At 41.6% G+C, this 15,995-nt stretch overlaps 1 protein-coding gene across 1 annotated transcript in view; it reads left to right on the top strand.

Moving 5' to 3' along the window:
* cacna1ib (calcium voltage-gated channel subunit alpha1 Ib) overlaps positions 1–15,995 on the top strand; it is a 205,021-nt gene that overhangs the window by 41,553 nt on the left and 147,473 nt on the right. The window contains exon 2 of the mRNA XM_076727506.1: positions 10,949–11,384. Coding sequence (XP_076583621.1) covers positions 10,963–11,384 — 422 coding nt within the window. The 5' untranslated portion in view covers positions 10,949–10,962. The remainder of the gene's footprint in view (positions 1–10,948; positions 11,385–15,995) is intronic.

Below are 15,995 nucleotides of genomic sequence, written 5' to 3'. Positions count from 1 at the left end.
ATGATTCGTAATGGATTGCCTAACCAGTTTTTGATGATTTTGATTTCAGTATAGGATAGACCTTTACACATTTGCATGTGTTTGCTCAGTTATAATTGAGTACATGTAGGGAAGTGTGTGTGCACTGCTTGCTGCTCTATATGTATAAGAGACAGGGGGTAAAGGGCAATAACGAGACAGCATGTGTTTTGTGTGCCGCGTGCCGTGGCAAATTGGATTCGGTTTGTATTTGTGTGTATGTGTGCGTGTATCCACGAGCCTATATCAAGGTGTAGGTATATTATCTACTGCACAGACTACGTGTTGGAACCACTGAATGTGAAAAGTGGAAACAGCAGGAAACGCAAAGGCTGTTCATCTTTATGATTTTTTTTTTTATTTTTTTTTTTTTTTCCCCCAGTGGGCTTCAATTTAGCTTGCTTAACCACAAAAAGAAATTGTATCTTTGCCCTCGCCCCCTCAGGTTTATCTCAATCACTGAGATTTTTCATGCTTCCTGAGCAGCTATTGAGAGAAATTTCAATTTAAATGATTATTTATCTCTTGCACTCACCCTGCTTACATTCTCATCCTCTCATCTCTCCCTCCCTCTGGTCATCCTCCTCATCATACAGTGACAGTAAATAACATCAGCTCCACAAATTAATTCCCCCTCAACCCTTGTTGGCCTTCATCTTTGTCTCTACCAGGTTTATGTGATAACTCCCCTATCAATTAAAGGCTAATTCGGTTAGCTGTCGTGTATGGAGCACCAGGGTATTTCCTCAGCTTATGAAAATGCCAGCTCATTTTAAAGAAGTGTCATCTCTATTACAACCTACACACTGTGGGACTTTGAAAGAAACAATATTAGATATAGCAAATATTAAGAAGATTAACCAGGTGGAAACAATTGGGTGCAAATATAAAAGCCAAATAAATTACACCAAGGAACCTTTGCTCTGTGTCAGTGCTAGAATGCTGCCCACATACCTGATCTGTTGAACTATTTGGACAGTGAGTAATTCATTGGTTTCATGTCACTTTCCAGTCACCACACATTTGCAGTGTAATACTTCAGATTGCTTACCTGAATATCTTTTACGTGAATGATGTTAAGGTCTTGTGTTCTATGTCACGGGATGAGAGAATACGTAGAAGAATATAAGCAAGAAAGAAAGCCACCCAGACCTGCAGGGGCACTTTAAAGGTCATCTACAGCCAAAACAGGCAACTGCCCGTGGGGTCCAAAAGTCCCAGGTTGAATGTGTGTCACTGATTATTAGTACATGAGTAATTTGTAAATTTTGAATTTTAATACAATGCCACAGCAAACTGCATCAGCTTTTGCTGGTCCTGCATAATTTTAAAGCTACCAAGCCTAGTTCGCTGTGTGCACTGTACTTAGAGGGATATTGGGAGCAAGTGAGTACATTTTAGAGGTGTAAAGTAATGGAAATATTTAATGCAAATGTGCCAAGGGAGTTAAACCCATGGTGCATACACAATTTGCAGAGTCCGCTGGGTTGGGGTTAGAGGGCCTGCAGGGACCCAAAAAATACTTTTTGTCCTGGGATCCCCTAACTGCTTAAACTGGTCATAGATGGGCACACAGATGGATTTCGTCACGTTAAAGTGGTAAAACACAAACATTTTGCCACACGCTTACAGAAACCACACATAGCTTCAAGTCCTGCCAACTGCAGACTCATCAACACCTCCAGAGTTGGCATACCTGCACACATGCATGCACACATCAGCACAAGTTCCTTGCAATATAATCAAGATGCTTTGAGCCAATCACTGAAACCCTGAAATCACTGAAAACTGGCAACAGTTTCTCCCTGAAAAGCACATGCCCAGTGGCCATCGCACGTGCTTCTCATTTGAAATGTTGCTGAGGTAGAGCCAGCACAGAAATGATTCCTTCCCAGCACAGCCACGGTAGCCAGACAACTTCTTAGTACTCAGCAGCGTTTCATTTTCTTTCTCTTCTTCTCTTTTTTTTTTTTTTTTTTAAAAAGACGGAGGGATGAGCTGATTGCAGTTTATGGATGGGAGCCAGCTGGCTTGTGTGGAATCCAGCATCAAGACATACTGTAGTCAGCTGACAAGAGTTATGACCCACAACAGATATGTTCAACTCACAGCTGCTCGTTCTGCCACAGTGGTTGAATTCAGTGCAGCATCTGTGGATAAAACGAGTGCTTTACGTTGTTGTTGGACACATCTTGGATTGCTTTACCAACGTATGCCATATATTTCCAAGTGAATAGACGTTTCTTGCTGCATTGAAAGCATTTTATATTCCTTTCGTCAGCAGCTATAATGTAGCTTTCAGCAAGCTGCTGAATTCCTGCTCGCTCCTCCTGAAGAGTTCTTCAGTGGTGAAACCACAGAGGACTTTGGTTCTATCTTGCAAAAATTGCTCCTTTTAGCAAGTCTTTTCTGTTTTTTAAGGCATGCACAACAGTCTTCAGGAGGACACATGATAAGTTGGTTGTTTAACTGTGCTATGGTGGTTACTACCACTCTCCTAACTGGCCTGTGTTGTCCAAAGATGGACAGCACTGCAACCAGGAAGTAGAACCAGAGATAGACCAACCATACACCTTAAACCCAAACCATTATCTGCTCAACTATCCTCCATTTCATTTGGCTTCAGCCAAACATCAGTCCAGACTCTAGCATCATTATGACTTTGAATAACTCAGATTTTAAGATTGATGTTTCATGTTGTGGTTCACAGGGACTCAGGGATCAGGTGTGGCACATTGAAACAGATTTCACCTATAGCTTATAAGGGTCTCTCTATGGTTACACAGATGGATCAGTGGATAGACGGATATTTAAGGATACAGGAGAAACTTGTTTCTCTGTGTTTTCCTTTTTTTGTGTTTTCCAAAGAAGATTTAAATTACGCATTTCGAATATATGAGCAGAGCATTCGCGTGGCCCCTTACTGTGTGCAAACAATGCATTAACAAGCAATTTCCAGCAGTCACTCTCACTGGCGCTCATTTGTTAGTCAAAATAGTCTAATTAGGTTGAAAATTGCCTGAAATAGTGAGTATTTATACAAACTTTTAAATGGGACTTGAGTGAACATTTTGTAAACAAGTAATAATTTCCTTAGAGCACAACAAATGTGTTTGGCTATGCCACAAAACTATTTGAATAGTACTACAACCTTCATGCAGTTTAGATAATTAAAGGTCTCACATACAAGTCTCAGGAGATTGATAAATCAGCTGTCGGGAACAAAAGAAATCACTGCATATTCACTCAGCTGGGAGAGCTAATCAAGCAAGACAAGCAACAAATCGAGTTCAGATAGTCTCATGTGTCCTTTTTAAGCCTCCTTGCCATCTTCTGGTTACTGTTAAGTACAGGGGACATGAAAATGTTGCAGGAGAAACATCAGGTAACAGGTAATTTCTTCTATTTTTTTTTAATGCTTATTGGATTTGCAGTGCCTTGCTCCACTTGCAGATTCCCACGGGGAATTGAACCCCTTACTCTGCTCCCCTTGCTGTGCTCCCTCTTCAGTTGCTTAAAAATACATTTCTGTACTGAGCAAGTGGGAATGTTTGGCGTGAATGGGGATAAGCACTCGTTTGTCAGTGTTTGTGTCTCTATGGGAAAGTCGATGAGCAAACAGGTTGTGTTGTTAACTGAAGGAAATGTCAATGGGGGATAGTAGGGGCTGTACTGGGGCTGCTAAAGCCTTTCATCTGAGTTAGCCAAGATCATTAAGAGCCTTCCGTGTTTGCTTTTTGGTGCCTGCAGTTGGATTTGTGGGCTTGTTTGAGGCTGTGTGGTACGAGGGTACAGTCTTAACGAGTGTGTATCTGTCTTTTTGAGTGTGTTCATGCATCTGTCTACCCATTTATGTGTTACAGTTTGGTCCTGATGAGTTTGTATATCATAATAATTTTAACCGTGTGTGTGTGTGTGTGTGCGCGCGCGCGCACACGTCTGGGTGTGTGTGAAAGAATGCTCGTGTCTAAGTGAGCCTATGGACCATTAAGCCTTCAGCACAGTCTGGAGCTTGCTAATGAGGATCTGTGTCACATCAAAACACATCAGCGCCATGCCTAGTTAGCTAGCCGTTAGCCTCCGACACTGTAACCGCTAGCTAAAAGTGTGTGTGTAGATGTATGTCAGTATGTGAATATGTAGGTTATCTGGCCATTTTCTTTGTATTTTCTATTACAGTGCATCACTTTATCATTAGTTACAAGCTGGCTTTGAGGCTAATGACTTCTGCAAACTGTGTGTGCATCAAGGTTTATCCATGTTTGCATGTGAGTTTGTGCTCAGTCCTCACTTTCGTCTTCTGTCCTTTCGCCATCAGCTATTTGCTTGGTGTATGTCAGATTTCCTCTAGTCTACGGAGTCACTGAGGTGCTGTGAGGTGTTTAGCTTTTAGATCAAATGGAGATGTTATAGTGCGAGGTGAACGTCAAACTTTCTGCCGGGTTAATTGAGGTTGTGACCGACCAGGAGAAGCTCAGTTTTTACAGCACAGGATGAGGCAGACATCTTGTCTTTTGAATTGAAGATCCACAAAAACGGGGCAAGAAATAGGTTGAAGGTAATAACCCAGACCACCTTAAAATATTTTAACTGATGTAACACAACCCACCCATTTCATAGAGTGTTTTATTGAGATGGAAAGTTTTTTTCTCGCGTTCAAGGATGGCACCCCATTGATTTCTATGAAAGTCGCTCACTGGAAGCAAATGGAACAAGCACTCACAGGCTTCCTTGCACTTCTGGATTTTTGTTCCCATAGAGCATTCTCCCTACAGTCCTTCTCCAGCTGATCTGGTGGAGACCAAAGTGCATCTTAGACTTCTACTGGCCAGGCTGGTTGACTTCCTGTTGTGAATGGGATATGGGAGACATGGATGGGATAAAACTGAATCATACCGCTCCTCAAGACTATGCTGCCACCATGCTGAAAAGTCTTCACAGCCCATCACCTTTTACGGGGATTGGTTAGAATAAGGTAGCAATCAAAACAGCTGCACTCAGAAAACAGCATCATCAGTTGGAGATGGGGTAAATACAGTGAAATTCATCACAGTGTCAAGATGTCTATAAATTCGAGAAGAGATGCTTTGTCATCTTTGCTTGAATGAGCTTAAAACCTAATCTAAACTTTTTTTGACTGCTCATCTTAATGGCTCATTCATTTGTCACTGCTTAAATGTTTCTCTTAAATGTTCAGAAAAGTAAAACAACACAACTTGGTGATCTGAGGCTGATTAAAAACCTGACTGTGGACTCAAAGGAACCACTCATACTGCAGGACTTTCAGTGCACATGCATGGTTGTGAAATGTTGCATATGTTCATTAAATATAAACACACTAAGCCAATTACTTAAATTGTCCTGAGCATTGCCAGGAAGCTGCGCATGTGTGCAGTATACAGTCCATACTGTACCTCTTATGCATTAGCCTGATTGTAGCTCAAATTAAAATAAATGAAAAGTACGTGAAGGAAAATCTTTTTAGTACTATTTTAATACACTGTACAGACTTGTTTGTGTTTGTGTGTGTGTGTGTGTGTATGTGTGTGTGTGTGTGTGTGAGATTATGGCAAGTGGTACTGTTCATTGTGACCCTTAGCTTAGCACAAGCCTGTGATATATGAGCCGCCTGCTGACAGGTGATCACTAGAGGTCAACCTGCAGCCTGACACATATCGTTAATCACACATATGTGCCACTAAAAGTTAACCACGCCATCTAGGAGATGGCTGTGTTGTTTTATTGCCTTTTAGCTGAGTACCAACCCAACACATTCAGGGCAGAAAATTAGCTTTGCTGTCCACAGAGCATGATAGCCAGTAAATCAGCAGCTTACCATCCATACAGCCATACTCACTCGTGATACATTTGCCAGCTATTGCTAGTTTTCCTTTTCTTAGCTCACAATTTTTAAACTGCTTTACAAATGCGTGGCTTGTTTATCCCTCAAAACTTAAAATTTAGGAGTTTAGTGCTGAGACTTATGTGTGACTTGAATGATTAGTTTGTCCCGCCATTGCAATTAGGTGTAATTTACTTGCTGTTGTAAGTGAAGGGTGGAATAAAACATTGTGTAACAGCCGCTGTCTGCTGTCCTGGTGAAATCACTGCTATTATTCAACAGTGTGATTCAGTAACATGGACCATTAGTTCAAATTTAACAAGGTGGCACACATGCACATAGACAGCACTGTTCTTCAGAATTAATTGTTCGTTTTTCAGGTCACTGGATGTTGAAGTGTGTGTTCTCTTTCTCTGTATGATTTACTATTATAATAGTTTTGCTTCGCCCTTGACTTTTGGGAATCTGCTGACATTTGTTCTGAATAAACCAGTAACACACCAAGGGGCATGGGATTATTCCATGATAATCAAAGGGACATTAGTCCCGCTGTTCTGCCAAAGTAGCATTTAATCTCATTTAGGCTGTGTTTTTTTCTGTTTTCAAGGCTGAAATCATTATCTTTATGTTAGAGCCTGTGTTCTTATTATGTCTTTGACAGATTAATAGGAGCCATGCCCCATCATACATCACGTCGTCACTGAACCTCACCCCGGGGTTAATGATTGTGGAATTTGATCATTAACATTTGACTGACCATGAACTTTCTTTTGCTAAGGGTTCACTGCTGCTCAAACGTATCCCTTTTTGTTCCCAGAGGTACAAGTTTAGTCAATTCAAGCATGTCTGAAGCTAGAGCACATGTGAAAATATTTGATGGAAACTGATTCCCACGTTTTTCTCCCTTTGTCTGAGTTACTCATGAATTATCACCTGGATGAAGCATCGACTAGAATTTCTCTTTTCCATTTAAGTTCTTTTTCAAGTGTCAGTCAGTTTCCTCAACAGGCTGGAAGATGCTTAGAATTATTTTGAAATTGCATTGTATTGCTATCTTGATCGATATGGCCAGTTCTCTTTCATTAGTCACACCTGGCTATCTGGCTACAGCCAAAATTTCCTCTCTCCTCTTCACCTGATTGTGTTTCATTGATTGTTGATGGTCTGTGATCTATCAAAGAAGATAAAAACCAACAAAACAAGCACCAAACTATATGTCAAGTATCTCTTTCAGATACAGAGTCATTGTGTCAAACTGTCGTCACCAGCCAGTCTGCAGGGAGGCAGAGATATGCAGAAAACCAGAGCATTATCCAGTCTATCCACCATCCAGAGACTGGGAATCCACAGAGCAATCATGCATGTTAAAGTCCCAGTGCACCTAAAAAGGAGTAAATATTAACTCCTTAACAAAGGTGCAGGAGTTGGAAACTTCTGGACACATTCACAATACAAAGCGCCTTACTTGCTTCTGCTGTGAAGGACAAGTCACCACAGCTGCAAACCCAGCAGTGAAGCCAAAGCAATGTGTTGCTGCAGACGGTAAACAGCAGCTTGCGTGTCCCACTGGCCCTAATGAGCAATAATGTGTCACCAAATCCTGCACTTTGCATTTTAATAGGAATAGGACTTTTATTAGGAAAAGGCTGCCAGATGCACTTTGTCTGTACTCAAGGTTTATTGTCTGCCATTCTCCCGTCACATTTTATATTCGCTGAATACCGTCCTTCTGTTTCTGTATGTTATAGTATCCTGCAAAGCCTCTGGATGTGCAGCCACTGGACATAACACCGTTAATGCTGAACAGTTCGTTGTTTGTTTTGCAGCATATGCCACTATTTGAATTGTTGGGAAAACACTGAGCACATTATGCCAGGGTTACCATTTGAAAAACAAAGAAAACAAAACACTGACACCCTAACATCTGGAGGTGAACTTTGCTGGTCACAGCCTAGCATTAGCAGATAATGCTTCTGTATTAATCAAGGCTGTGACACCAAGCATCATGATGTTGAATGGCGTAAAGTGTTCATTTTCAGTATTTAATGCTGACTGATGAGTTTTCATATCATAGCACTACTAATGTATTGATGACCAGTGGCAGCACTAAGCACATTGCATCGCAGGGTCCAACTGCATGCCTCAAACTTGGGAACCTTATGAAAAGGCAAAATCACAGGATTTCCACATATAAGGTGTCAGAGGCTTTTGGGCCCCAAAGAACTTCGGAGAATAGTTCATTATTGGAGAAATATGACTCACTTTCCCGAAAGGCTTGCAGATGTAGGGTCCCAGGGAGTGCTCCGGTCGGGCTTTTTCATAGACTCTATAGAGTTTAATAGAGTCAGTATGAATCATGCACCTAATATCCATGCTGAGAAGTTCATCTCCCTTCCAGCTTGTTTGCATTTTCAATTTCTGTCCAATTCATCCAACTCTATGAGCACAAGACTCCGCTGATGAGTGCTTCTGTGGTTCTGCATCGCGGCCAGCTGTTGCAATGCTGCTTCCCTCTGCAAGTATCGCTATGAAACAAACTGTCATGCACAATTAACAAAATCAAGATGCACAATTTTAAATACAACAAGCACTGAGCACGAAAAAGTTCTTGAACACAATGAAATCCTGTTTTCAGCTGCGTGGAATCAGAAACTCTAAACTGTGAAAACAAGAAAAGTTAATAGTCTTGCTCACTGTTGATCACCCACAGTTGGTGGTTTCAAAAGAATGCTTCAGGGAAATAAACGTATTTGCTTTCTGGTACCAATCTTCTCTCAGCTCTCTCTCTCTGCAAGAAAGCAAATAAGCATATTTCCCAACATGCATGACAGGACTGTGATTTTAATCAGCAGCATGAGTTTACATATATCTACAATTGTTGCATGTGTTTTTCTCTCTCCATACATTACTTACTTTTATTTTCTAGTAGTGGTCTTTTACTTTCCTTGCAGGGATTCTGTTTCTCTGCTGCTGTGGCAACAACTAAATTTCTCCCCGGGGTTCTATAATATTTTATGTTATCTTACCAGTGACTTGATGAATACTCTGCTAGGTGCTGAGATTTATTGCACTAAGAACTCCTTGTTCAGTCCCTAATGATAATAATAACTTTAGTTATATAGCACTTTCATATAGTGGCGACAGCTCAAAGTGCCAGAAGGAGCATAGCTCAAAGTGCAAATAATACACGATAAAACCAAGCAATCCAATGAATAGCAAACAGAAGAGGCAGCAAGTAACAAGAAGTATGCTGAGAACAATAAGATATGTAAAAGATAGAAATAAAACAAAGGAAGGCATAAGAGCAATAAAATATAAAAGACACAGGGAGCCAGTGCAGGTGAGGTCAAACTCAGGTGATGTGCTTGTAGTTTATTAATGAATTGCTGTGGACGGTAAAAAGAGCATTACAATATTCTGATCTACTTGAAATAAATGCATCAACAAGTTTTTCGGCATCTTGTTTGGATAGGAATGGCTTCAGCTTTGCTTTTGAGTTGATGACGCAATTCTTTGACCACTGTCAAACTGATTTGTGTAAGAAGGGAACGCAGATTTAGATTTTTTTGTTTCGTCCAAGTCATTTTCTCTTCTTTTGTAGTCCTAAAAATGACTATCCTGTAACTCAAAAGAACACAGTCTGCTTCAGGGACCTCATCTATGACTGAAGTGAACATGAGCTTTCAGGAGCTTTTCTTAGGAATTGTGCGCTCCGCTCACTCATTGGAAATCCATGGGCAGGTGCCAGTCAGTCATATCAGGACTTCTGCTCCTTCTATTCTCTCTGTAGCTCCACAGTATTGATTCCTCTCACACTAAGCCTCTGACTAAACCACTCAACTCTCCCTCCTAACATTCTTTCTCCTTACTCTGTTATTTCTCTTCCCAACTTTTCGGCAGTTTGTCGCTTTCTGTCTTTACAACTTCTCATTTGGGCTCCCTTTCTATCTCCGTATCTTGTTTCTGCCAGTGAGCAGATTTGAAAGAAATATCTGAGAAGTAATGCATAACGTTGTCTGGGTGCCTTGTTTAATCGTCTTTAAGTTAAGTGCAACGCCTCAAGTCAATGACATTGGATTGTCTCTAATCTTAAAACAGTCAGAATTCTTACTTTATTATGCTGATTTGTGTGAGGGCAGATAGTCTTTCTTTCTTTTTTCACACAATAAAAGTCTTTAAGTATGCCCATATTATTTGCAAACGCATCTTTTTCTCTCCATGTCAGCCCTCCCTCCAGACTAAAACAGCATTTTTCTTGCCCAGAATTTGAGATTGTTCCAAAATGATTTCCAAAGTGTGTAAGTCTTAAGTCTCTGGCTTGGTGTTTCAGTGTGTCTGGTCATCATTTTGCAAAACGACAATGTAAGCCTGTCCAGTGAGGGTCAGGGGCGGTCTGCCAGTAGAGTTTAGATGACTTTCTGTTGCTGTCAACATACACAGCAGAGATGTGGTCAATAACCTCTATTCAATCCAGAATTTGTCAGACACTGTTACCATTACTGGGTAGTAATTATCAGATAATTACATAACAATTCCACTTGCTCTGTTGTCTGATAACAGAAAGACAAAAATATTCAAAGTAAATGAGAGCAACCATATTGTGAATGTGGCCGCATTCCTTCACAGTGCAGGTGACCATGGAGGTGGAGCTGGCTGTCACTCGGCAGAGTAACCAGCTGTGTCTCTGTCACAGCTGACTGTGTGGAAACCTTCTGTTGTCTTTAACTTTGTCTGTTGATATCGCCAAACCGACAGCATGGGTATCATCATCGACTGGTATTCATGTTGATTTCATCAGAGGACGTCAGAACCATGAATAATAATTCAGTCAGGCTGTCTGTCCTGTAAAGGAGACGCACGGTAGTCTGAGGCAGGAGGTGTAGAAGTGTGTAACCATTGTTTGCACTCCACTCCTGCCAACTCCTGGTGTTTTCTGTCTGTCGTGGAGGTTATGTAAACTCACTTTTGTCTATCCTGATCCACGAACTGCTGCTTTGTGAATTGATTTGTAACTTGAAGTCCATAAAGTGGTTGTAAATTTAAATTATTCTCTGTCTCTGTGTGTCTTCTCTCTGTCTGTCATCTCAGACCGTTGCGTTGCCATGACAAGCGAGGAGGAGGAGGGCCCCAGCGTTGCAACTTCAACAGCAACGACACCGTCGGCGGCAGCGATCTCCAGGGTGACAACAGCCATAGCCAGGGGCGATAGCCATGATGCCATCACTTCCTCCTCCCCCCGCAGGCCCTCCCCGTACCACCGCCCGTGTCCCGAGGAAAAGGAGGAGAAAGAGGAGGAAATAGAGGAGGAAGGAATAATTCAGGAAGAGAGGATTGAGAAGGAGGAGGAGGAGGGAGTGATGGAGTGTGATGGGGACGATGAAGATGATGACGACGACGACGATGATGGCAGCAGTGATACCAGTGTGTTAGTTGTGCCCTACCCCGAGCTGGTCCCTGTGGTCTTCTTCTGCCTCAAGCAGACGACCTGTCCCCGCAGCTGGTGCATCCGCATGGTCTCCAGCCCATATCCTTTTTACACCGCGAATGATCACAGTCGAGCGTGTGGATTATCTTCAATGGTGTGGCGTCTTTTAATATCATAATCCACCATCTAATCGTTCAGCATCCTTCCACTTCCAGGCTACAAAGAAAACATTAAGAAACAGGTCACAGGTTGCTGTTAAAAAAGGTTTGCTCTACTTTAGGTTATGAAAGAAATACTTTCATCCTCAATCTGTAGGACTCATGCCTTTATGTTTGCGTCTTCTGTCACACCAGTGCATGCACACAGACACACACAAGCACAAACTGTTGCAGTGCCTCTTATAAGACATGACAGGAGAGCTAGATTACAGTGAAGGCATTGCACAGTGTTAGCTGCCCCAGGTTCAGCAGACGGCGCTTATCAAGCTCCTCAAGAGCAGCGCTTACATTGAAGTCATGCGTGACTCAGACATATGCAGACTCGCCAGAGTTATTTATCTGCGAGTAGTAACACTGCTGAGCATAAAGAGTGAGGATGAGTGCGTGGAAGAGCAGAGATATGACTGGCTGGTTGAAGCTCATTGAAGCAGAGATGGAGAGTGAAGGAAAATGATAAGGGAAAGAGCAGAGACAGAGAAATAAAGGGAAAACAGATGCAGTGAGAGGGAGCCAAATGGAAGAAATATATAATGATGGAAATACACACAGACTTTCCTTCTTTCTACTTTGCTTCTATCACCAGATTAGGTTTAAGAGACATATAAATGTGGGAGAAGGGATGCAGGAAGTGTAGTCTGAATGTGTGTGCGTATATTCAGACACTTAGGAAAGAGTGAGATTGAGATAAATGTTCTGTTTGTCGACACTCTGCTTTCTTAGCTTCCATTAAGCAGGCATCACATCAGCTTCAGGTTGGTCCTGACGTGAATTATAACCAGCTAGAGAGAAAGAGGCAAAAAGAAATGGAGTTGGAGAGTTGCTTAAGAGGCAAGCCATACGTTCAGGTCTAAATGATACATCTTCCTGAGGAAAATCTCTGAAGTCAGAGAAAAACATTTGGCTTTGTGTTTTCATTCTGTCTTTCAGTCTCTCTCTCTCTGCCATCCTCTGTCTCTGTTACGCGTATTCCAGTCCTGCCTCCTGTGCAATCTTGAAAGGCTCACATGTGAATTAAGCATCATTTTCTCCACTAACTAAGCTCATGTGTCGTGAAAAGACTGACTGCCAGGAACAAACACAGGTTCTGTTACAGTCCTGTGGTGCAATTATGGTGATTATGCGCAAGTCAGAGATGTATGTCACAGAGAATATGATCTCAACAGAGGGGTGTTCATCTGGACTCAAAACACAGAGCCTGGCAGGCTTTAAAGCCCCGTATTCTCAAATCAGATCGAGTGCAATGCAAAACTGTGGTTCAGTGTTTCAGGCTTTCAATGCTGCTTTTGATGTTTTACTGCTGCTTTGCTAACCGTGGGGTGCTGTGGAAGCTAATGTGATCTGAAAAACACATTTTTCAGTTGTCCAGGTTGTTGATATTCCTACCACAGTAATGGTAGCCCACTATTTTTAGCTACACTAGCAGCCTGGCGCTAAGAATGGTGAGATCAGGTCAGTTTGTTAGTTGGACAGTTGTGGCGCCAAGAGAATGAATATTTAATTGAATGATATTTTTCCACTTTGTTACACCAACAGATCAAAATCTGAACATGTTTAACGCTTTGCATTATGACAGGATATATACGACTGGTGGGAGAAGTATTCAGATCCTTTACTTCAGCAAAAGTACTGATACTGCACTGTGAAAATACTCTAGTAGAAGTAAGAGTTCAGTGTTCGAAAAAAGTAAATTGTGCAGACAATTGGTCCCTATAATATTTAGCATTAATATTACTGTTGCATTAATGTGTATGCTCCAATTTACTGCTGTAGATGTTCAAAGCTAAGCTCATTTTAACTACTTTTTGTCACTGTTGGGTAGTTTAATCTACAGCAATGCATCATATTCTAGAAGATCATCATATGTTTGTAGTGCTGCTGTCCACCACGTATCTCAGAGAAACAGCCTGTTTTCAGCTTTGTGACAAAGCATTTTCCAGCCAATCCAACAGGCTTTTTGCAGAGTTTACTCATCTTAAGAAGTGGGAGGATTTTCTCAACCCATAAAGTAACATCTCATCATTCAGAATATAAAAGTACAAATATACAAATATGCTGAATTTTTACTTAAGTACAGTTCTTGAGTAAATGTACCTATAGCTCCATTCCACCATTGATATATACTTACTAATGACACAGCATGGTGAAATGCTTCTTGATGGCACATTAAGGCTTAGCAGGCTCATTGTGATTTGCAGTTGTAGTTTATTGTGGTGGCCAAGTGTTGTAGCCTCACTGTGCTGCTAATGGGGTTTGGCTATAGACTTATAGTGTAGTTGTGTTTGATTTAGGTCTTGAAAAGCGTGAATATGTTCTCATGCTGAGTGACGCTAACCTCTAAGTCTGTCTTTGGCACAGCTGCTGATTTACACTTTACCAGCACTGAGCTTTCAGTCAAATCACTGTAACTGTTGGAGGAAATATGAGTGATTATTGGGGTTTGTGCTTCTCTGTATGTGTGTATATATACGTGTGTGTGTGTGTGTGTGTGTGTGTGTGTGTGTGTGTGTCCTTGTTACTTCCCTAAAATGAAAAGGCTTGTATTGACCGGGTCCACTTTGTCACATTGCAAGTTCAGATCGAGTGGAGCGGTGGATTGATCCACAAGCAAAATCCTCTTTGTGTGCATGAATATATTCAGTCCACTCTCTGAACCTGCATGCGTGCGTGTGGATGTGCTTCATTTCACTCAGGAGGGATATTGGCAGTTTTTTGGTGAAAATGGAGTACAGTAGGGGAACTTAAGTGAGAATAAATAAACTCTTTAATCTACTTCACCAATTAAAGGGAGGAAGGAATTAAGACGCTGCTGTCCAACATCACACCAGTACAGTTCAGAATTGTGTGGGAGTATTTGAAAGAAGGCATACTTCTTGGACGTACTCTTAATACTATTCCTATCCAGCCTTTGCCTTATTTTCATAGAATTGACCTCCTCCCTGCCACCATTATTTAAGTCCCTGTTGCTACACGAAACAACAAGCTTCGAGGCAGCAACAGACATCCTGAATCGATCCAAAGATTTTGTGCAACAAGAAAGGCTTACCTGGTTCTTTTGCAAGCAATTAGCCATTTTAGTTTCAGGGCTTGCAAGGGCACCGTTGCTGTATCCTTGTGAAGCCCTGACCAAGATGACTGTGATTGGTTTAAAGAAATGCAAACAAGCCAGAGCGTTCCCCCCCCCCCCCTATTCCAGAATGATAATGGGTTCATCCAGACCCTTCTCCAGGGCTGAAATGAAGTGTGGAGGTCTGGCTATGCGAGACTAATTGCTGTTGATTATGATGTCTCTGCTGCAGTCACTCAATTTATTAACCAAAGTGTCCATTGTACATGTCCCTGATACTGTATGTCATCATGATACCGGCTGGTTAAACTACAATAAATTGGACCATTAGAGATGTTTTGTTCACTGCAGTTAATTGTGGCTTCACAAGACACAAGCAGTAAAACAAAACAAACAAGAAAAACATGTCATTACAAGGTTTTCTTTTTAGCTCCACAACTCTGTTCAGCCCCTGACAGTCAAGATGGCTAAGGCTGAGAACAGTCAATAAAGCTATAGTGATACGGGTGGAAATTGAAAATATAACTTTATGGTTGAGTGAACTGTAGCGAGAGGGCCCTCGAACAAAATCAAGGACTGTGACTTGAAAGAGGGGGTTTCCATGGAATGAGAGGTATATGGGCACAGTCAGAAAAGATACAGTTCAAGCTGAAGAGCTAATAGAAAGAAGGCTGAAAGAGCGTGGTGTGGAAAAGGTCTTAAAAGAGAAAAGTAGACAGAGTTTTAAGGAAAAAGAGGAGTTCTCAGGCAGTTATTAGGGTTTAAGGAGTTGTGAAGCTGCTGGCTAAGCTGTCCCCTCCCTCCCCTCGTCCCCCTTCACTGTCACTCTTCTTCACCTCTTCCCTTCCAGACAGTAAATCATTTGTAGTTTTCATTGTGTTAAATCCTTCGCAGAGGCAGAGAGAAGCCTCAGTGAGGCAGAGTGGGACAGTTGGCAGTCATCATTAAAAAAAAAAAAAAAAAAGAGCGCCTCTGGCTATCTGCACTGATAGACTGATCAAACTCTTGCCGTTCTGCACTTATTGTGTGACATAATTTTTCCATTTTCTCGTCTTTGCCGCTTACTGTGGCTGGTCGGCTCACGTGTTACTCATCTGCTCATTTTTGTATCACTGCGCAGGTCTTTCCCTTTGCCTGCCATCCACTCTAACAAACACTCAAAATGTCAATTCACACTTGTTTCATTCTGTCCTTGTGAGGGAAAAAAAGGCAAATCCACCTTCCTGGAGTTATTTTTGAGACACAACAGAGCTCTTATACAGAAGGCAGATGTCACTGATTGTAGCTTTAGCGAGGTGTACCTAATAAACTGGCAACTGAGTGCATATTTTTCATGTATTTTTGTATTCCATCAGATACCGAAATGGTACATCATTTTTAATTATACTTTAAGTATCAAAGTGTGCTTTAATATGTGTACTTAGTGCT

Source organism: Chaetodon auriga, chromosome 4 (assembly GCF_051107435.1).
Source record: "Chaetodon auriga isolate fChaAug3 chromosome 4, fChaAug3.hap1, whole genome shotgun sequence".
NCBI classification, from domain to species: Eukaryota; Metazoa; Chordata; class Actinopteri; order Chaetodontiformes; family Chaetodontidae; genus Chaetodon; species Chaetodon auriga.
The sequence above is the reverse complement of the archived record's forward strand: the minus strand, read 5'-3'. Positions and strand labels throughout refer to the sequence as shown.